This window comes from Rhinoraja longicauda, chromosome 35, assembly GCF_053455715.1.
Source record: "Rhinoraja longicauda isolate Sanriku21f chromosome 35, sRhiLon1.1, whole genome shotgun sequence".
NCBI classification, from domain to species: domain Eukaryota; kingdom Metazoa; phylum Chordata; class Chondrichthyes; order Rajiformes; family Arhynchobatidae; genus Rhinoraja; species Rhinoraja longicauda.
This window is the reverse complement of record NC_135987.1, coordinates 18,972,466-18,995,718: the sequence shown is the minus strand read 5'-3', so window position 1 is coordinate 18,995,718 and position 23,253 is coordinate 18,972,466. Positions and strand designations below refer to the sequence as shown.

General features: G+C 42.4%; 1 protein-coding gene across 1 annotated transcript in view; it reads left to right on the top strand.

Annotated features, from left to right (window-relative positions):
- The first annotated feature begins 9,621 nt into the window (after window positions 1–9,621).
- Window positions 9,622–23,253, top strand: part of ogdhl (oxoglutarate dehydrogenase L) — a 56,097-nt gene continuing 42,465 nt past the window's right edge. The window contains exons 1-4 of the mRNA XM_078428652.1: window positions 9,622–9,711; window positions 13,771–13,981; window positions 19,961–20,131; window positions 22,275–22,377. Coding sequence (XP_078284778.1) covers window positions 13,784–13,981; window positions 19,961–20,131; window positions 22,275–22,377 — 472 coding nt within the window. The 5' untranslated portion in view covers window positions 9,622–9,711; window positions 13,771–13,783. The remainder of the gene's footprint in view (window positions 9,712–13,770; window positions 13,982–19,960; window positions 20,132–22,274; window positions 22,378–23,253) is intronic.

Below are 23,253 nucleotides of genomic sequence, written 5' to 3'. Positions count from 1 at the left end.
GAAAGACCACTGTACTCTCTGTTACTGAAGTGAATAACTTTACATTTATCCACATCACACTGCAACTGGTATGTAGTTGCCCAGACTAAATTGGTCCGAAATGCCATGAAGGGTCTTTCCATCCTCCTCACAATTCCCCATCCCATCTACTTTTGTGTCATTAGCAGACTTAGAAATATTACGTTTGATCCCCTCAGCCAAATCGTCTCCTGCTGTTGGACACCAGGTAACATCATGAATGTTAAAATACTTCAAAAAAGCTTGCAACTTAATGAATGAACAATTTGTTAGACTTACGCAATCTAATTTCGAGAAGAAGCAGACAATCGTTTTAAAATAATCTAATTTACAAATAAAAATGACAAAATATTTGTAGATTTTGTTTAGTTTTAATTCCACTGATGAATTTGCTGCACGTTAAGCCTCACTCAGCCTGTTGGAAAGATGTTTTTATTGAAAACTTAGTGTAGAGTTGAAATTGTATTCACACAGGCCAATGTCATTATATAAATGCTTGTTCTTTAATAACTAGCTATATGCAGCTGAAAGAAAATTGTAAATGAGCCGAAGTGGCAAGTACATAAAAATCAGCTCATGGGAACTAATCATCCATATCTTGATTAGTACGGGTGTCAGGGGTTATGGGGAGAAGGCAGGAGAATGAGGTTAGGAGGGAGAGATAGATCAACCATGATTGAATGACAGAGTAGATTTGATGGGCCGAATGGCCTAATTCTGCTGCTACCACTTTATGACCTTATGAATTCCTTTATCTCCCTGTCTGAAATGGAACTAAACTATAGAATTTATTTTCAAATTACTTTTAATGAGACCCATAATGTGAATAGAAGCCACTGCAAATCATTCCATGGGTCAAGTGTGCTGTCCATCGCCTTTCTCCATAATTTATTATTACGCAATGGGAGATTTGTCATTCCTCGTACATGTCAACAAACTGGCCACATCCAATGTTCAACAGTAATTTCGCTATTTGTGGTGTTAACGTCTTTTCCCTGCAAGATTTACTACATTTAATATGTTGCAATAAGATCTTAAATCTGAACAAAACAAACTGTGAAAATTGGAAGGGGGAGCTGGTGAACAAACAGTGGAAAACTAGTTTTAAAGTAGTGGGAAAGATTTAAATTTGTATTTACACTGCAAATGCCTTCTCCTTTAGGGAATAATTTATATTCCCATTGAAATTTCCTTTCCTTAAGGAAATTTCAATGGGATTATAGGCTACTTTCAGTTTAGATGAGAGATACAGCATGGAAACAGGTCCTTCGGCCCACTAAGTCCAGGCCGACCCATCACATTAATTTCTCCACTTCTTCTCTTCACCAATGCTAAATGTTCTTAATTCCCCATTTCCATAAGACCCTGCATTCTCCAAAACTCTAGTTCTATGTTGTCACACTTTCTCATCCAGTTCCTAGACACTATGTGCGGGGATCACTGGGCGGCACGGACTTGGTGGGCCGAAAAGGCCTGTTTCCGGCTGTAAATACATGATATGATGATACTAGGGGCAAATTACAGAGGCAATTTAACCGACAAAGCTGCATGTCTTTGGGATGTGGGAGGAATGTGGGATTTGAGTTTCGGAGTAAAGAAAGTTCTGCAGTTATGCAGGGCCCTGGTGAGACCACATCTGGAGTATTGTGTGCAGTCTTGGTCTCCTAATTTGAAGAAGGATCCTTGCTATCGAGGCAGTGCAGTGAAGGTTCACAAGGTTCATCCCTGGGATGGAGGGACTGTCATATGAGGAAGGATTGGAAAAACTGGGTTGTATTCACTGGATTATTCACAGGAGTTTAGAAGGATGTGAGGGGATCTTATAGAGAGATCAAGCTAGATGCAGGAAAAATGTTCTCAATGTTGGGGCTAAATCTAACTCTTGAAAACACCCAGTGAACTGGCCTCCACTGCCTTCTGTGGCAGAGAATTGCAGAGATTCACAACTCTCTGGGTGAAAACTTCCTCATCTCAGTCCTAAATGGCTGAAACTGTTGAGTATAGGAGCAAAGAGGTCCTTCTACAGTCGTACCGGGCCCTGGTGAGACCGCACCTGGAGTACTGTGTGCAGTTTTGGTCTCCAAATTTGAGGAAGGATATTCTTGCTATTGAGGGCGTGCAGCGTAGGTTCACTAGGTTAATTCCCAGAATGGCGGGACTGTCGTATGTTGAAAGTCAGAGAGTGGTGAAGGTGTGGAATTCTCTGCCTCAGAAGGCAGTGGAGGCCAGTTCGTTGGATGCTTTCAAGAGAGAGCTGGATAGAGCTCTTAAGGATAGCGGAGTGAGGGGGTATGGGGAGAAGGCAGGAACGGGGTACTGATTGAGAGTGATCAGCCATGATCGCATTGAATGGCGGTGCTGGCTCGAAGGGCTGAATGGCCTACTCCTGCACCTATTGTCTATTGTCTATAACTGATGGTAAAGGCACACTCCCGCCTTGCCGTCTGTTACACACATCCTGCTATTGCTGTAAAAAAAAATTAAAGTAAACAATTTCAACACTATTATTTGTAAATAATTGCTTAAAATACCTAGATGCAATTTTAAATTAATGAAAACATAAATGGTTGAAAAAAATGTAACTAACTTTAGTTTACTCTCTTCCTCACAGTTGCAAAGGTTTCTGTTCAGATCAATAGGCTCACAATTCAATGTCAAATCTAGCAAGGTGAACAAGTGGGTTCCTCGGTATAATTGCTGGGAATTCCAGCAAGTTCATGCTCTGTTGCTGATGTGGAGTCTAGTGCCAGATAGCAGCGCCAAATTAGCCAGCAGGAATCTGTGGGCACGTTTGGGACTTGTGTTTAGATTTGCATAAGGTGATGTTCCAAACTTGTTGGCAAAATCCAGCAACATCTGTGACCATGTTATCACAAGAGACAGAGTAGTGAGACTGGGGATCAGAATTCAGTCAAGGATGAAGAAGAAATTGGTAAAGAGGAAAGAGCTACAGAATTAAACTACAAAGGAACAATGTCTCCACGTAAAAAGGAAGCAATTTACGAAAAATAATCCTGGGTTCTCTCAGGCAGAGATGTAAGAAATTATATCAGGGAGTAAGGAAATGACAGATATACCTCTATATTAAACCAACACATTGTAATCTTTGAGATAAAAGATTAATAAAAAAGGTTTTGGAGAATGCAGGATCTTATGGAAATGGGGAATTAAGAGCATTTAGCATTAGTAAAGAGCAGAAATTGAGAAATTAATGGGGTGGAAAGTCAACAAATTTCAAAGGTCGTGGAGGTGGCAACAGGGATGGTGGATATATTGGGTTTGACCAAGGAATTCCTTTGATATTAAAATTATACCTGCGGATTCAAAAGTATGAGCCATAAACCTACTATTCAAGAAAGAAAAGAGAGAAAATAGGGATCTATTGGCCAGTCACTCGGACTAGTGGGGGAAATGCCGGAATCAGTTACCAGGACCACAGTAACAAAGCATTTAGAATACAGGTATGTTAAAATGACTTTGGTATTAAGGAAGAAAGACACAAATTGCTAGAGTAACTCAGCGGGACAGGCAGCACCTCTGGATAGAAGGAATGGGTAATGGGTGACCTTTCGGGCCAAGACCCTTCTTCAGACTGCATCTCCGGTTTCTTCCTACACATTTGGTATAAGAGGTTATACTTTGAGACGGCAATGAGTAGATTCAGGGATTGTTAAAAGCAAATTCCGTTTACTGAAATCTTTTACCTTTAGTGTCAAGATTAACATTTGTTGACTATCTCCAGATGGCATTAGTAGAACATTTCAGAGACAATTCCATTGCTACAGTTGGGAATTACACAAAGGCCAAATGGGCAGAATCTCTTCCCAAATTGATATTTGCAGAGTTAGTGATTTTTTTAGGATAAAACCAACAGGATTGACAAAGGAGAAACAAGTGCCTCTCAAGCCACTGGCCTGAAACGTTAACTCTGTTTCTCTCCACACAGATGCTGCCTTGCCTGCTGAGTATCCTCAGTGTTTTCTGCTTTTATTTCAGCTTTCAAGCAACTGCAGTTTTTTTTTGTTTAGGAATAAACATGTTATTTGTGTCTGATGACTATACTAATTAGGGTTTCATGTAGAAAATTTAATAAATTGCCACGTAAGAAAGTAATACATATTACTCAGGGGATTAAGAATAGCTCAGCCATGGCAGAGCAGACTCAATGGGCCGGATGGCCTAATTCTGCTCCAATGACTTAGGGTCCATTAACATGTTAATGTGGAGTGTGATGTGTAAACAGACTGAAAAGGCAGCATGAGAACAATCAGAAAGTGAGAAGGATACTTAACAGATTAGACAATATCTGTGGAAGAAAAAAGAGTTAATGTTTCAGGACATTGATCCTTGATTAGGAATGATGATCAGCTCTGATGAATGGTCATTGATCTGAAGTATTAATTGTAATTCTCTCTGCAGGGATGCCACCTTGTGCAATGAGAATCCACAGCATTTTCTGGTCTTTTATTTCCGATTTCCAGCATCCACAAGACTTTTCTTTGCACAAGAATAGACTTGTGTTGTATGTGTTATGCAGGTTGTAACTAGGATGGGGGGGACGACGACGACCATATAGATCGGTGGGCCTCAGCTAATGCAGTGCCTAACAATGACTTGGATGAGGGGAGGGAGAGAAGCAATATAATGAAGCATGTTGAGAATACGTCTGGTGGGAAATTAAAATACAATGAAAATGTATGTTCAATGAACATGGAAATAGGAAATATAAAATGAGTGGGCAGGAATATGGAGAGGTTTCACTTTGGAGAACAAATCAGAAGAGCAGAATATTTTTAACTGGTTTGAGAGGCTGGGAAATATTTGGTATGCAGAGCGATCTGCTTGTTCCTCGCATATGAATCACAGAAAGTTAATCAGCAGTCACAGCAAGCACTTTTTCTTGGAATTCATTTCTCACACTGAGGACATCACTGACAAGGCTAGTATTTATTGATCCACCTCCAATTGCCCTTGAGAAGAGGTGGCAAATCTGATTCTTGAACCATTTTAGACCTTCTACTGTGGGTGCTTCCACTATGATGTTAGGTGGGGACTTCCAGGATTTAGATCCAGCAACAATGAGGGAACAGTGATATAGTTACACTTCGGGATGGCGTATGGTTTCAAGAATTGTGTCCATGTGTCTCGTCCACTTGTCCTTCTAGGGATAGAAGTTACTGATTTGGAAGTTGTTGGAGTGAAACAAGTAACTGCATTGCAACTTGTTGATGATATATGCTGTAATCATGGTGCATCGGTAATGGAGGAAGTGAATGAACAAAATGATGGATGGGGTAGTCAAGTGGCTGCTTTATCATGGAAGGTCTCCAGATTCTTATCTGTTGGTGGAGCTATGTTCATCCAAGAAAATGGGAAGCATTCCTTCATGCTCCCAAGTTATGTCTTGTGGATGGTGGGAAGTCTTCTGCTGCAGAGTATCCACCTCTGGTTGTTTCAGTAACCACAATATTAATATGGCAGTCCAGTTGAGTTTCTGGTTGAAGGTGACTCTGATAGCAGGGAACCCTATGTAGGGAGAATCATCGAACGTCAGTGTAGGGATACGATCTCCTTTTATTGAAGGTGATCATTGTCTGGCATTTCTGTGGTGTGAATATTTACTTGCCACATATCAGCCCAAGATGCAAGGCATGGAAGGCCACAGACCTTATGAAGTATGATTAGTACAGATGAGTATTTGATGGTCAGCATGAATATGGAGAGTGGGCGGACCTGTTCTAAGGAATTATGAATGGAATTAAATATTGTCCAATAATAACTCCCACTTCTATGTCAAAAGACATTAACCTTAATTACAAAAGTGTTGGCATGTTGGATGAAAGTAGTGCTTTTGGAGTTTTGTAGAGCCTTAGTGAGTTCATACCCACTAGTATCCTAATCCAAAATGAAGAAGTATCCCAATCCAAAACGTTGCCTATCTATTCTCTCCAGATACTGCCTGACACACAGAGTTACTCCAGCACTTTGGGTTTTGCTCACACCCAGAGTTATGTGTGCGTTCTTGGTCACCTTACCCAAGGAAGATTGAGGTAGTGAGTTCGAGAAAACAGACGTGGCTGTGGTAACGTCAACATTGACTTCTCCCACTTCAGGTAGTCCCTGCTTCCCCTCTCTATCCCCTCCCCCTTCCCCCTTCCCAGTTCCCAGTTCTCCCACTAGTCTTCCTACATCCTACCTTTGTCCCTCCCCTGACATCAGTCCGAAGAAGGGTCTCAATCTGAAACGTCACCCATTCCTTCTCTCCTGAGATGCTGCCTGACCCGCTGAGTTACTCCAGCATTCTGTGTCTACCAAGGAAGACTGAACTTGCTTATGTAGAACAATAAGAAAGGTCCACTTTGGGTTGTCCTTCGTGGAGAGTTCAAGTAGACTTGGCCTAAATTCCCAGGATTTTAGAAAAATGAGGTGATCCTATGGGAATGGATAAATATTTAAAGGCCTTAACAGGATAGACTGTGGAAATGTTCCTTGCAAATGACGAAATTAAAACCAAGAGTTGTAGTCTCAAATTAAGGAGCGAGATGAGGGAAAAATTCTACATTTCATTTAATTCTCCATCCCAGTAGGTTTGGTGTTTTTAATATATTCAAAGGAGATAAGAGATTGGTAGGTTTTTGCATTTTAATACTCTGCATGAAAGGCTGGCAATGTAACAAGAAAGTGAACATTTCCCACAATGTTGCCCCTGTTGCATAAAAAAGGAGACTGGAGAATTGGAGGCTTCTGCATTTATCAAGCACACATGGACCTTAATTGTTCCTTAGTACCAGGCAGATTGGCGTTGGTCTGGTGTATAACAAGCAGCTTCTGACTTCATTGCGGTTGACAGATGACAGACTCTAATTGGCAGTTTCACTATAATTGCAACCTCAATCTTTCCCTAAATCCAGTCCAATTTCTTGGCAGTTTTTTCCCCTATTGTTGCTCATTGAGCAATTATGTAGCCATTTGTGTCGGAACTTCGAAAACTTAATCCCACAGGACATCCAGGCTGGTGGAGAACAGATTTAGGCTCAATTTTTGAATCAATTAGCGAAGTAACAGCAAAAACAGTTCAGATCTGGAAGACTTAATATTCCAGTTGCATTGAGAAAAGGAGGAAAGGGACAGACAATTATTTTCTCCAAATAAGGATTAGTTTTTGATTAAATAGACAGGTTGAAGTGTTCAAGAAAGTATCAAAGAAGTGGAAAAAGCAAAAATGAAATTAAACGCTGCAAAATGTATAATTTTAACATGCTTGAGAGAGCTGGTTTGTGAGATACAATCTCTACAGTCAGAAGTAAATCTAATTGCAACTAATATACATTTTATTTACTCGACAAATCACAAGACAATAGAGCTGTATTTTCAAAGATAAATAATAGATTTCTTTTCCTTAAGGCAGAATGCCAATTCATTAGATTGTGTCATGAATTTATATCTGTAAAGGTCCATTTGCAATCAGAGTAAGAAAAGTGGATGAGGATTTATGTTTGGCCATGGCAGTTTATTCATTGGGACACCAGCAAGGTCAGTATTTATTTGCCATCTCCGATTGCCCCTGAACTGGGATCAATAGTCTATATTCTAGGGCAGCTGAGATTCAACCACATTTGTGGGGTTTGATGCAAATATAGAGCAGACTGCAGAAGGAGAGCAGATTTGCTTCCTTGCAGGGAAGTTGAAGGACATTAATAAACAAGACGGGTCTCCACCCAAAACGTCACCTCTTCCTTTTCTCCAGAGATGCTGCCTAACCTGCTTAGTTACTCTGTGTCTGTCTTTTGTTTTCTGTTTACCAGAGGTAACTCAGCAGGTTAGGCAGCATCTCTGGAGAAAAGGAATAGGTGATGTTTCGGCTGGAGACCCTTCTTCAGACTAACAATTCGGGGAAAGGGGAAGGAGAGATATAGACAGTACTTAGGACAAATGAATGGAAGATATGCATAAAGCTAACTCTCTGTCAGAAGAAGGGTCTTGACCTGAAACATCACCTATTCCTTTTCTCCAGGGATGCTGCCCGAACCGCTGAGTTACTCCAGCTTTCTTTGTCTGTCTTTGGTTTAAACCAGCATCTGCAATTCCTCCCACCAATTCTTGGTTACCATTACTGATACCAGCTTTCACACATTCCGAATTTATTTAATTGATGCCATAAAGGAATTTGAACTCAGGCCTCCAATTAATTAGTTCAGTTACTTAATCACAATGCTACCATATCCCTGATGCAATGTTTTTGTTTGACTCTATGGAAATAGATACCAATGTAAATATCCAGTTAGAATTTAATATCAGCAGGCATTGCTGTGAAGTATTGAATAAGGCACCACCTTTAGCAGCACATATTTCCTACTGCTGAACACGCATAGAATTTTAAAAAAATTGCTTTCACTTAAGTAGGGGATTTCAAGGCTAAATAAACTGTAACATGGCATAAAACAGTGTTTTTCATTTTTCCAACTCAGAGTACAAGGCCTTTACAATAATTATTTCTTCATTCTTGTCAATTGTGTTGTAAGCTTGGGGGAGGGGGGAGAAGAGAGACCCACCTGTATACCTGGGGGGTGGGGGGGCAAAGAAGAGAGACCCACCTGTACACCTGGGTGGTGGTGGGGGCAAAGAGGGACCCACATGTATATCTGGTGGTGGGGGGGAAAGAGAGACCGCACCTGGAGTACTGTGTGCAGTTTTTGTCTCCAAATTTGAGGAAGGATATTCTTGCTATTCTGGGCGTGCAGCGTAGGTTCACTAGGTTAATTCCCGGAATGGCGGGACTGTCGAATGTTGAAAGGCTGGAGCGATTGGGCTTGTATACACTGGAATTTAGAAGGATGAGGGGGGATCTTATTGAAACATATAAGATAATTAGGGGATTGGACACATTAGAGGCAGGAAACATGTTCCCAATGTTGGGGGAGTCCAGAACAAGGGGCCACAGTTTAAGAATAAGGGGTAGGCCATTTAGAACGGAGATGAGGAAGAACTTTTTCAGTCAGAGAGTGGCGAAGGTGTGGAATTCTCTGCCTCAGAAGGCAGTGGAGGCCAGTTCGTTGGACGCTTTCAAGAGAGAGCTGGATAGAGCTCTTAAGGATAGCGGAGTGAGGGGGTATGGGGAGAAGGCAGGAATGGGGTACTGATTGAGAGTGATCAGCCATGATCGCATTGAATGGCGGTGCTGGTTCGAAGGGCTGAATGGCCTACTCCTGCACCTATTGTCTATTGTATACCTGGTGGGCGATGGGGTGGGGGGGAGAAGAGAGACCCATCTGTATACCTGGTGGGTGATGGGGGGGAAGAGAGACTCACCTGCAAACCTGGTGGGAGGAAGAAGAGAGACCCACCTATATACCTGCTGGGTGATGGGGGGGGGGGGGAGAGAGACCCACCTGTATACCTGGTGGGTGATGGGGTGGCGGGGAGGAGAAGAGAGACCCACCTGTATTCCTGGTAGTGAGAAGCAAAGAGATACCCATCTGTATACCTGGTGGGTGATGGTGGGGAGAGACCCACCTGAATTCCTGGGGTGGGACGGGGCCACGTGACCCAACTGGCAGTTGGAACGTCACGTGACGGGGACAACAGACGCGGTCACGTGGGCCTCCATCCCTCCCCGCGGGCGGGGCTGCAGCCGAGGAGCGCGAGCGGCGGGTCCGGGCCAACGGCAGCGGCAGCGGCAGCGGCGACAGGCCGGTGAGCGCCGCGCCCCGTCCCGTCCCGCACAGCCCACCTCCCTGTCACCCCCTTCCTGGCCTGTCCTCCCCCAGACCTCCTTCCCACACCTCCCATCCCGGCGCCGACAGCTCGGTGACTGTGACGGGTCCCGGTGTCCGGCTGCCTTCCCTCTCCCCATTCCGCAGTCCCCCCCCCCCCCCCCCCCCTCGCAAAGCCCGGTCTCCGTGGTGATGGTGGTCAGGCGGGAGGCAATTCCTCATTCCTGCCGCGATGCTGACAGCCCGCAGTCCATCGGCACCGCCCCGATCAGCAGCAACAGCCGCGCCTCCCTCTCCCCCCCCCCCCCCAAACCTCATCCCCAAATCATCCCCCCCCCAACTCATCCCCAACCCTCCTAACTCATCCCCACCACCCCCCAACTCATCTCCAACTCATCCCCAACCCCCTCCAACTCATCCCCACCACCCCCAACTCATCTCCAACTCATCCCCACCACCCCCCAACTCATCTCCAACTCATCCCCACCACCCCCCCTCATCTCCAACTCATCCCCAACCCCCTCCAACTCATCCCCAACCCCCCCCCAAACCTCATTCTCAACTCATCCCCAACCCCCAAGGCACCATCACTACCCCTCCCTCTCCCCCAAACCTCATCCCCAACCCCCCCAACTCATCCCCAACCCCCCAACTCATCCCCAACCCCCCAACTCATCCCCAACCCCCCAACTCATCCCCAACCCCCCCCAACTCATCCCCAACCCCCCCAACTCATCCCCAACCCCCCCCAACTCATCCCCAACCCCCCCAACTCATCCCCAACCCCCCCCCAACTCATCCCCAACCTCATTCTCAACTCATCCCCACCACCCCCCCAACTCATCCCCAACCCCCCCAACTCATCCCCAACCTCATTCTCAACTCATCCCCACCACCCCCCAACTCATCCCCAACCCCCCCCAACTCATCCCCAACCCCCCCCAACTCATCCCCAACCCCACCCCCCAACTCATCCCCACCCCCCCAACTCATCCCCAACCCCCCCCCAACTCATCCCCAACCCCCCCCCAACTCATCCCCAACCCCCCCCAACTCATCCCCAACCCCCAAGGCACCATCACTACCCCTCCCTCTCCCCTAAACCTCATCCCCACCCCCCCCCAACTCATCCCCACCCCCCACCTCATCCCCACCCCCCCCACCTCATCCCCACCCCCCCCACCTCATCCCCACCCCCCCCCCACCTCATCCCCACCCTCCCCCCACCTCATCCCCACCCCCCCCCCACCTCATCCCCACCCCCCCCACCTCATCCCCACCCCCCCCACCTCATCCCCACCCCCCCCCCACCTCATCCCCACCCCCCCCAACCTCATCCCCACCCCCCCCCACCTCATCCCCACCCCCCCACCTCATCCCCACCCCCCCCACCTCATCCCCACCCCCCCCACCTCATCCCCACCCCCCCCACCTCATCCCCCACCCCCCCCACCTCATCCCCCACCCCCCCACCTCATCCCCCACCCCCCCACCTCATCCCCACCCCCCCAAACCTCATCCCCACCCCCCCAAACCTCATCCCCACCCCCCCAAACCTCATCCCCACCCCCCCCAACTCATCCCCACCCCCCCCAACTCATCCCCACCCCCCAACTCATCCCCACCCCCCAACTCATCCCCAACCCCCCCCCCAACTCATTCCCAACCCTCCCAAGATACCATCACTACCCCTACCTCTCCCCCCCCCCCCCCCCCAACCTCATCCCCGGCTCACTCTGCCGCTCTCCACCCCTCAGCCACCCCTCCATCCCTCTTTACCCCCCCCAGACACACTCATCCCCCTCTCTCCCCTCCAAATGGAATCACTTCCCACGCAGCTCCCTCCGTTCCTCTCTATCCCTCAGGCACAATCACTCCCCCCCAGTCCCTCTCTACCCCTCCGGACACAATCACCTCCATCCCCCCCCAGATGCTACCCCCATCCCGAGTGGTCTCCAAAACCCTCGCCCCTGTGCTAGGCCACACTGGATCTGGTTCAGACACACTCAGATTTATAAAAACAAACTATCGTGTGCTTTCCCGACTACGCCCTTTCCTTTATAAGCCATCTCCACCCATCCCGGATATTTGCGACATCTATGTGTTACTTAAGGTAGACCAAAATGTTGAAGTGACTCAGTTGGTCAGGCAGTATTTCTGGAGAACATGCACAGGCGATGGTTTGGGTTGGGATTGTTACTCATCCATTTTTTCTGCATCTTTGGTTTACAACCCTCCAGTACACTCTACATATCCAATTCTGTCTGTTGCTTTCCCCTTTACTGGAATGTGTGGTCCATAACTTTCCAGGATATTGTCTTCCTTGGATTCTATTTATTACTCAAACATTTATGGATATTTGTGGTCTGCATCCTTCCAAAAAAAGGTGTTCTGTGTTCTCATCCAGTTCTGTGTTCTCATCCTTTTCCCTATATCGGTGATGGACAAACTACCAAGATGCTGTACACCTCCAATTTTTGTCTGTTGCTTATCTCCTTCCCTTTATCAATGATCTACAACCTTCTGTGGTGCCCACTTCTAATCTTGCTCATCTCTAATTTTAATTGTTCCACCATTGACACCTATCTTTTCCTTTAGGATACTTAAAATCGAATTATTTGATTGTTTTGGGTCATCTGTTCCAATATTTCTGAAGAAGGATCTCGACCTGAAACGTCACCCATTCCTTCTCTCCAGAGATGCTGCCTGTCCCACTGAGTTACTCCAGCATTTTGTGTCGACCTCCAATATTTCTTCAGTGTTTGTTTTTTTTCTTTGATAACTCAATGGTGAAGTGCTTTGGTATAAAAATGGATCCACCTTTTTCTGGTTTTATTAGATATGGTTTTTGTGCCAGTTTATTTTGTTAAAGGATCTCTTTATGGATTTGTGGTCTAAATTAATTACTCCCAAAAAAAACCATACATGCATTACATGTAGCACAGGATTTTTTTGTATACCATATTAACTGCAAAAGTGTTTTGTTTGCACCAAACATTGCCTTGAAGTCATTGCAAAATTCAAGTTAGCATTCCTGATTTCAGATGCACACAACATATAATGGAAGAAGTTTCATTGAATTCTTTCTCCCACCAAAATAAAAAGAATTAAATCAATTGAAAATTGTGGAAAGGTATTTTTGAAATTATGCTGTTCATATTCAAAATGTGAAATGACCTCCTTCCTCTTATACACCACTGCACATGTACTAAACTGGGTAATGTTCTTACAATTGAATCAATATCCAAATACAGATTGTTTGTTTTGAGTGAATAGGTCATTTGTAATATGGAATTAATAGGCAAATTGATTGTAGGCTCCAAGGAAATAAAAGTTTGGGTCTATTTTCACTCAGGAAGCTGTAATTCATGGTTCATTTATATTCTGCATTGAAGATTTATATTGGTTACATATCTCAGCTTGTCATTATGAATGCCCCAACAGTGCACATTCCTGTGCAAAGAAGTATGAGTGATATCATAACTGGAAGAAAAAAATAAGATGTCTCACACTGACCTTTCCTGGCTTTATCCATATACTAAAACTCTCATTTGTTTGTTTGTTCCTGAACTACAGCCAAAACGATACACGATAGCATGACAATTTTAGGCCCACCTTACTCACTCTCGTCCCTTTGGTGCTAATGGGAGAAGTTTCATTGAAATCGGTGTTATATTTTTAAAGTTATTCACATTTTAAAGTTTAAATCTATCTCCAAGGGAGAGGGGGAGGGAGGGAGGATAAGGGGGTTGAGGGGGTGAGGGTGAGGGGGGGAGGGGAGGGGAGGGGAGGAGAGGGGAGGAGAGGGGGCGAGGGGAAGGGTGGAGGAGAAGGGTGGGTGGTGGGAGGGGAAGGGTGGGGGGGAAGGGGAGAGGGTGCTGCACCATTGCAGGAGAGGTTTGGGCCCAACGGGTCCACTTGGTCTAGTTACTATTAATTAGGAGGATAGAATAGAAAACATGGTGGGGAAAAGTAAGCTTATTGAATGAGTAAGATTTAAAGTTAATTTTATAATTATAAGCCTTTTGGTTTATTTTAGGAGGAAATTAATCATGATTCGCCTGACGACTTTCGTTGCAAAATTTAAGCCACAGATTATCAAAAGATTTTCCCAGAATAATGCAGCTGTATTTCAGCATAGGTTTTACAGCATGCCTGGAACTTCAGAACCTTTCGTGAGTGGAAGTAATTCAAATTATCTTGAGGAAATGTATTACGCCTGGCTTGAAAATCCAAAGAGTGTACATAAGGTAAGACTTGTTGTTGATATCCTAAGTAAATAAAGTCTATTTCCTTGAATGCATTTGTAATTGAGATGTTTCAGGTAACTTGAGGGATGTGTTGAATAACATGATGCTGTGTTAATTAGTTTCACACAAACTTGAGGAATTCACTTCTATTGGGGAAAACACATGTAAAGAGCACCTTATATGTTCCTTATTGACATTTAAGCTATTAAGTTGTAACTGAACCTTCCTAAACCCAGAGTGATGTTAGTGATGCTAATATTTTTATGCCGAACAGTATTGTAAATTATTTGAGACTATATAAGATAACATGAGTTTCAATACAGTTTGGGTCATTATGAGTAATATAGATTAGTGTGCTGTATCATATCTTCAGCAGTGAAACATAAAATGACATTGGACGATCTCAGAATTAGAGAAAACCTCTCTGAGCGTTCTCTGGAATGACTACTTCAGAGCATCCTTATTCTTAAACTGGTTGTTGATGGCGTTGTCACAAATGTCATCTGTGGTTTCGCACATTATTCTGATGTTTGAACCCTGATTTAGAGTTAGCTGTACTAAGGGCGTGATGCTTGACAGTGTGGCACTTTGGTGCCTTTCACATAAAGTCTGGAGACATCTTTGTTGCTTTCATTTGAAACTGTATTATACTGATCTTGTCAGGATCTGCCAGTGAGCCTTGTTCTGAGCCATTTGCATCATAATCTTGGGATTACTCCTTGCCCACAAAGACTTCTCTTCAAGTTGTTTTGAAATGTTTGCGTGGAGGCATCTTCCTTCCGCTTTGCCGCAAGATCCCTACACAAGATCTATTTTGGGAGATGGTGGTTTTCCAACTTCTCCAAAACTCTGCTAATATTCTTTCCACATCAATTCTTGCTCACCTAGTATGCCAGTCTGATCTGGTCATTGGTTGCCATTTTCTCCCATCTTTGATTTACAGTTTTCCGCTATGTGTTTAAATTCCTGTATGATTCCACCCGATCCCACTTCTGTGACCTCAAGTACTTAATGCTCTTGTTCCATGTGCTTGGAAGCTTCTGCTAATGTGGCTTCACTGTCAATATTTGCCTGCCCTGAACATTTTGACCTTGAACATTATTGAATGAGGCATATTCCACATGATCTGACTGTGCAAACCAGAGATTGCATGTGCAGAACCTCACTATTTTGAAGTGAATTATACACTGCCATTTGTGACGTCCTTGATATTGCTTTTCAATTTGAATGTACACATTTTGTTTAAAGAATGAATAAATTGTGATTATATTTAAGTATTAATAATGCACAAGATTCAGAACTGAAAATGCAATAAGCTAAAAGCAAGATGCAAGAAAGATACTATGATGTTGGTAACCTGAAATAAATATGGAGATTGTTAGAAATAACTGGTGATATGGCAACTATGTAGATGGATGTTGATGGCATATCCATAGAAAGCCACAGGCTAGCTGCAGTCAGCATCTTTGGAGCTCCCATGCCTGCACACTGCAATGTAGAAGTATGGAATGCCCTTGCCACAAGTCCATGGGCATTCTGCAATAACTGAAACAAAGGGACACGATTTGAGCATCTAGCATGGCCCATGTACTGATCTTCATTAAGTGCTGAGTGCTTTAAAAAGAATAGTTTCGATTCATTTATGCCAGTTAACTTTTTAACTAAATTTATTTTTAATTTAAAAAAAAATTCTGATTATAGACATGAGGAAAAGGCCTCTGACAGCATCGGTTATCAGAGGCCAACTTTGGGCAGAGCCTCAATTGTTGAGGAATTGTCTGAAGAGGGGTCTCGATGCGAAACGTCACCCACTCCTTCTCTCCAGAGATGTTGCCTGTCCCACTGAGTTACTCCAGCATTTTGTGTCTAGCCTCAATTATTGGGTGCCACGTGGCCTCGAGTGGTTGTGTAGCCGTGGGGCCAGTGCACCGATGGACTAGTTCCAGCATAAGATGACACATTAAGTTTAGGACCTCCTGTTGCCAATGTTAAGTGTTACAGGAACAGAACTGCAAGGTACAGTGTGTCACAGATATACTGATGGTTGATAGCTTTCAAGTGTTATGAAAAAGCTGATGAATGGTACTTTTCAGAATTTTGAACTGGTGAAGGATAATGCCAGAAGTTTGTTTCTTTGGTTCATCATTTCAGTAGATTTAGAATTACTTGGATAAGTGATGTTAATTGTTTTAGCTTGTACAAATCAGGGTAAAACTCTTTTAATCCAGTATTCTTGGGACTTGGTTGGTGCTGAACTGGCAGATTTTCTGGATTATTGGATACTTTCTTATTAAGACTTCAACACAATTCTCTTTTTTAGAACTTATTTGGTAAAAACATTTCCAGTGAGCTTATGGAGAGAAGGCAGGAGAATGGGGTTAGGAGGGAGAGATAGATCAGCCATGAATGAATGGTGGTGTAGACTTGATGGGCCGAATGGCCTAATTCTACTCCTATTCCTTATGACCTAAAAGACCATGGGAACTAGGACTGCAGGAATCGGACCCCGAGTAGGTTGAAGGGAGTGCAGGAACAGCGCCCTTAGAGTCAGATGCAGAACCATTGCAATTTCTGAACAATCGGATAACCGTTTATCAGAATTTTCCTGTAGTTGGTATCTGAATCAACATTGTGAGGCTCCCAATTTAAAGGTAGCTTGAGAATCAGGACTGAGTTTGAAGGAAGGGTGGCAATGAACTATGTTTTGCTGGTGTCAACTACTTTACTTAATGCACATTAGATTTTTCGATAACTATATATATTTCTGGTAAAAGCAAACCTGTGGCTTTTATTGTACATAAAATGGTTCAAATTGTGAAAATCAATAGAAATATTTGTGAATGATTTGTACAGAATAGGGACACCAATATTCTGGTGTAGGCGAGATAAATATGACATGCACATACTATAAACTTTCCTTAACCATGAAGCTGGAGAATTAACTCCATTGTTTCATGAAGTAATTAACCTGAATTTCTAACCTTATCTTCCTCTGCGCGTGGAGGGAGCCTGACTTGCTGACTGGAAGAAGGGTCTCGACCCAAAACGTCACCCATTCCTTCTCTTGGTTCTTGGTCCTCCAAAATATTCCAAATGGAATTTAAACTGGAGTTGGATGAATTTAAACAGGCAGCATCGCTCTCCAGCGATGCTGCCTGTCCCGCTGAGTTACTCCAGCTTTTTGTGTCTATCTTTGCTTAGTATTTCTTTTGCTTTCACTTTTCCAGTAGTTGCAGTATTTGCTTTTCAGTTTATTGTTCACTTTCTCTGCTGATAAGTATGTATTCTTTTAACTTTAAACAATACATTAAGATAGGCAGGCCATTTAATTTTAACTTGCCACATCTGATATTTGTTTTTGTGTCATTTCAAGTGTTTAATTACATAAGTTGGTTCAATAAACTGATAAGAATATATAACAGCTCAATCTATGGATTTGTTTCAATGTTCAAACAAAGAGGTGTTTATATTTAAGTAACATTTTAATTTGCTGGAAGATTACACAATTATTTCTAACGTGTTCAAGCAGTGTCATGACTGTTGTGGCATTCATACTTGGTCTGGCAGTGGGATTGAGGAGGAAGAGATGTCAGCAGGCTTGTTCAGTAGATGGAATTGAATGTTATGGTCATTTGATAATGGAAAAATTAAAAGTTAGATCCTCCTGGTTTGGAAATGTAACATGCTTAAAGTCATAAATCATTAGGTTACATTTATGAGACAAATGATTCAGTAAAAAATATGCAATTTTGTTACAATGTGTTGTAAAAAGGCATGGAAAGCAGAAATGTGGTTATGTTAAAATCACCAGTTATAAAAAGACAGGTTAAGTTAAAACGGGAGTGTTGCATCCAGTTTATGCCATCACACTTCAGAGGGCTGTAAAAGTTCCAGAGGGAGTATAGAAAAGATTTATTGGGGGAAAAACTCCAGAAATGTGTAATTTCAGCCACGAGGTTAGACTTAAAAATTGCATATTCCTTGGTACCAGAAATTTGATAGTTATACAAAATTGATTCTTTTAGACATCACTACCAGGGAGCTATTCATATTAATCGATGCTTCAAGGATTAGGACAAATGTAAACTAAATTTAGAATTGATGAGAATGTGCAAGGGGTTATGGGGAGAGGGTCAGGATATGGAGTTGAGGAGGGAAGGGATAAGGAAATGGGTAATCGGCAGTTTTAAGAGGGAATTGGCTGAGCACTTGAGAGAAAGCAATTTACAGAGCCATGGAGGACTAACTGGATTGCGTATAAAGAGTTCCTTTGAACTTGCTTGCCAAATGGCTTTCTGTGCCATTATGATTTTGATTTCAGCTTCACATTACAAGTAACTTTTTCTTTTTGAGTGTTTTTTGAAAAATTACTGTGCAGTAGTGGCCTACCCATAAAATGTGATTTTTTTGTTGTTGGTGGAATTGGAGCAAAGTTGACCACATTGCTGGAGAAGGTGTGCTCCTTGGTCCCACAACCAAACAGCACCAAAAATGTTCAGCATTATGCAGCTAAATTAGATCTTTTCAATTGGAAATTTATTAAATTTCAAAAGGTAAATAAAATATAACTTAAACAGCAAAGAAAATGGAGTTATTTGAATGATAGTCTGATTAAGATTATGTGTAGTGATTGTGTTCCATATTGGTGAAATATTTAAACAAAAAGGTTGCAAAAATCAAAGTTTCAGTTTGGTTATGGCATGTCACTGATCCACATTTGGACGCCCATTCTAAAATTAAAGTCAACTCCATACATATTTAACACATTTATAGCCCCAGCTTATATGTATTTTCAACCTCTGGTTCTACCGTGGCTATTTGTCCAGTACTGCGTCGGACCCATCTTGTACCTTTGGTGTTTTTCATTGTTGTTTGCCCTCTGGTGCTATTGCTCATTTTTCTTTCTGCTGCTGCTTCTGTGTTCTTGTTAGCAGTAGGAAGTTTATGACTCTGGATTTTGAGAGATGACGGTGCATGAAGATGAATTTTTCCAAAATTTGGAAGCTTGGTTAGGTGAGTCTGCTCAATGTTCAGTTAAGGATCAGAATGTACTTCAAGGGCCAGGCAGTGATAAATGCTCAGCCTAAATCCATCCATGTTAAGTACTACATAGGCTATAACAGTGGCACCTGTTGCCATGTGTCATGTACATTTATTGCAGTGGTGCTTTGCAGTCTTAAAATATAATAACTTGTTGAGTTCAGGGACTTTTGAGGCAGTGCTGTTGGTTTGCATCAATTTACAGGTCTTCATTAATTGTAAGTTGATATAACTAAACGGATACAACTTTATTCTCACTTGGGTTTCTCGTCATCCCTTCTTTTGACAAAAGTTGATATTTTGATACGCTACAGGTTTGCAGTGGAAGAATTCTTGGGTAAATTAGTTCCATTGATTGTTAACATCAAAACAAATATTGTGGGCAGTGTGCTACATGATTATTGTTCTGCTTTGAGGTCGGCAACCAAGAATCCTGATAGTTATGCTGGTGATGTGATATATTTCCATTGTAGAGGAGCTAACTTTTTTCTGCAAGTATTTTAAAAAAAAATCTTGGACTCCACTTCTTGGTCATAGTCATAGTCATAAAGTGATACAGTGTGGAAACAGGCTCTTCGGCCCAACTCGCCCACACCGGCCAACAATATCCCAGCTACCCTCGTCCCACTTGCCTGCACTTGGTCCATAACCATAAAATGGTGTAAAATAAGTTACAGTTCAGATTAGTTTATTGTTATATACACCAGGGTGCAATGAAATTTCTTGTTCATGTGAAGCTTAGAGTGCGCAATACTCATGATGATAGATATAACAATAAATACAACAAATGCAAAACAGCAGAATGGTGCTGAGATTGTAGTGCAAATGAAATGCAAGTAATGCAAATGAAAGCTAAAGTGCAATAACATTTAATGTATTTTAAATGTATTAATGTATATTAAATGCATTTTACATGATGTGTTTTACTTTTCCTTGTAGTCCTGGGATACATTTTTCAAAAATTCCAATATGACGGCACCAGGGACATCGTCAGGCAGCCCACCCCTTCAATCTCTAGTTCACAGTCAAGGGAGAACACAAACTGCCGCAAAAGTTGAGAAACTGATTGCAGATCATCTCGCTGTACAGTCATTGATAAGAGCATATCAGGTAAGCTTTCTCTGTGTTGAATGGCTGTTTGAGCTTTACAAATTGCTTGGACTCAATTGACAGTTCTTGCCAAAATGGAACAAAACTGATGTTCTTGCATAAACAAGGTACTGCAGATGCTAGTTTACAGAAAAAGACAAAGTGCTAGAGTAATGCAATGGGTCAGGCAGCATGGAGAACATGGACAGGTGACATTTTGGATTGGAACCCTTCTTTAGATTGATTGTGGGTGGAGGGAGCAGGAAAAAAGTTGGAAGAGAGGAGGGGCAGAACAAACCTGGCAAGTGATAGGTGAAAACAGGTGAGGGTTGTTTTTGATAAGCAGATGTTTGGACAAAGGCCCGAGAAAAAACACAAAAGCTGTGAGATAAGGAAAGAAGTGTGAATTGTGAATCTAGAGGAAGGAATGTAGGTGAAAGGGGAGAAATGGGTGGGGGATGGTGGTTTGCAGCCACCGCACATCACGTGATCCTGAATCCCTACTTTATTTATTCTCAATGACTTATTTTATTTTATTTATTCCCGGCGGCTCCTTTTTTTAAATTCCCGCTGCTGCTGCTTCACCTCCGAGCTTGAAACTGACTCGCTTGCTAACTCAGCACTCTGCAGTGAGAACATCATCCAGCTTCAGCAGGGAATATTATTCTCTATCGCAAGCAAAGTTTATTTGAAGAATGTTAGAACATGCTACAATGTGAGAGTGTTAAAAATAAAAATAGGTGTGCGGTTAGGGAGAATTATACAGGCAATTCTACATTTCCAACTTCCACCTTAAAACTTCAATGTTGAAAAACATAAGAGGTTTGCAATGCATAGATATGAGGTTGCCACATTGTTGGAGAATGAGGTATAAATGTTCATGTTTCAACCAGATGCTGGGTTGGGTGCATTGTTCATTCATGGGTGCATGAAATTATTCTGAATTACATCGTTTTGGAGCTGTTAGGCCCAATTGCAGTAGACTGACGCAGCTAAGCATACATTCTATTTAAATAAAATGAAATTAAAAGCCAGATGAAGTTGCTGCAAGTATGATGGAATTTAGTTGTTGGGTCTCCAGTTCAGAATCAACTAGTTGTGCCAAGAATGTGTGTGTTTTTCTGTCATTAATATAAACCTTTTAGCCCTTTGAGACTTACTGCAAAACCTCCTCTCGGCTCATAGTGATATTTAAATTTGCAAAACTTCTCACTGTTGGTATTGCTAATCCTTGAATGTTTAAGTTGAAATGTGATCCTGCAAGTGTAAACTATTAAAGGGTTCAGTAACAGTAAGTAACTAGCACGAGCTTTGTCCATCATGTCCATCATCTTAGTCCATCATGTAAATTGAACCTTTGCTTCATCTGTATAAATTGAACGACTAAAATTGAGTATTACTAGGGGAGAGTTTTAAGGTGCTGTTTATTTTTTTTGCCTCGGTTATGCACAAATAATTAAAAAATATATAGCTAATTGTTATTGCTATGATTGTGTTTCAAACAATGATGCAGCATCAAAGATTTTTTAATTCTTGGATTATAAATATTCTGTTATTAGTTTTGCCCACGATCAAATTTGCTGTGTAATTTCATAAATATTGTATGTTTTATTTAAAGTTTAAAGTACTATTTTAAATGTATTTAAATATTAAAAGTACAGGAATAGTAGTGTGTTTTGGGGTTAATGGCTGTCCTTATAAACATAGTGGTGCTTCAGGGCATGGCCTGAATTACTTGGCATTTGTTAAAAGTATGTCCCCATTGTTGAAACTTTACAACATGAATTATGTATTCACAACTACTGGTAACTCAGGAATCATCCCAATTGCCATGATGATCCAGTACTTATGCTTAGATTTCTTCTTGAGCTTTTTGTTATATTTGATGATTGCGGATATGGAGGTGTGAAAATGGCGAATTCTTTGTGCTGTTGTCTCATTGGGTTAGTCTTGAATCAGAGTATCAAAGTGTATTGGTGTCCAATATTTGCAATATATGTAGTTTAGTGGAAAGTTGCTTTTAAATTTTATAGTACACATGGCTTTGAAGGCAAACCTTAAACGCAACCTGTATAGATTCCATTCAACCTGCTGAAGTGGTAAAACTGCACGATTGTAAAGGTTGCCTCCTTCTCCACCCCTACCCCACAATTTCCTTTTGCAGATCCGTGGGCATACTGTGGCTCAGCTGGATCCATTGGGAATCCTAGATGCAGACCTGGAATCGTGTGTTCCAATTGATTTAATTACTTCCATGGATAAACTTGGTGAGGATTAGCTGATTATGCAAGTGTATTTTTTGCCATTAGAGTCATAGAAATGTACAGCACAAGAAACACACCTTTTGGCCCACCACATTCACGCTGACCTCCATGCTCATCCACACTAATCCCATTTGTCTGATTTAGGTCCATTTCCTCTTGGGCGGCATGGTGGCGCAGCAATAGAGCTATTGCCTTATAGCTCCAGAGACCCGGGTTAGATCCTGACTACGGGTGGTTATTATATGGAGTTTGTACCTTCTACCCGCGTCCTGTGTGGGTTTTCTCCGAGGTCTTCGGTTTCCTCCTACACACCAACAACGCACAGGTTTGTAGGTTAATTGGATTGGTGTAAATGTAAATTGTTCCTAGTGTGTAGGGTAGTGTTAATGTGCGGGAATTACTGTTCGGTGCAGACTCGGTGGGCTGAAGGGCCTGTTTCCGCGCTGTCTCTCTAAACTAAAACTAAATCTAATCTCTATGCCTATTTAAGTGCATGAATAAATGTTGCTTCAATGTTGTAATTGTTTCCATTTCCACCATCTCCAACAGCAGCATGTTCCAGATAACTACTGTCTGTAAAAATAAAACTTTCCTCGCACATTAAAGCCATGCCTTCTTGTTTTTAATAACCCTACCATGGGGAAATAATTCCTGCAATTTTACAGTGCCTGCAATGGGATCCGTAACAAATATTGTTACAGTACCTGCCCCAACTACCTCCTCTGGCAGCTTGTTCCATATACCCACCCACATTGTGTGGAAAAAGTTGTACCTCAGGTTGCTATTAAGTCTTCTCCTCTCACCGTAAACCTATGTCCTCTGGTTCTTGATTCCCTGTACATTCACCCGATCTATTCCCCTGGTGATTTTAAACACATT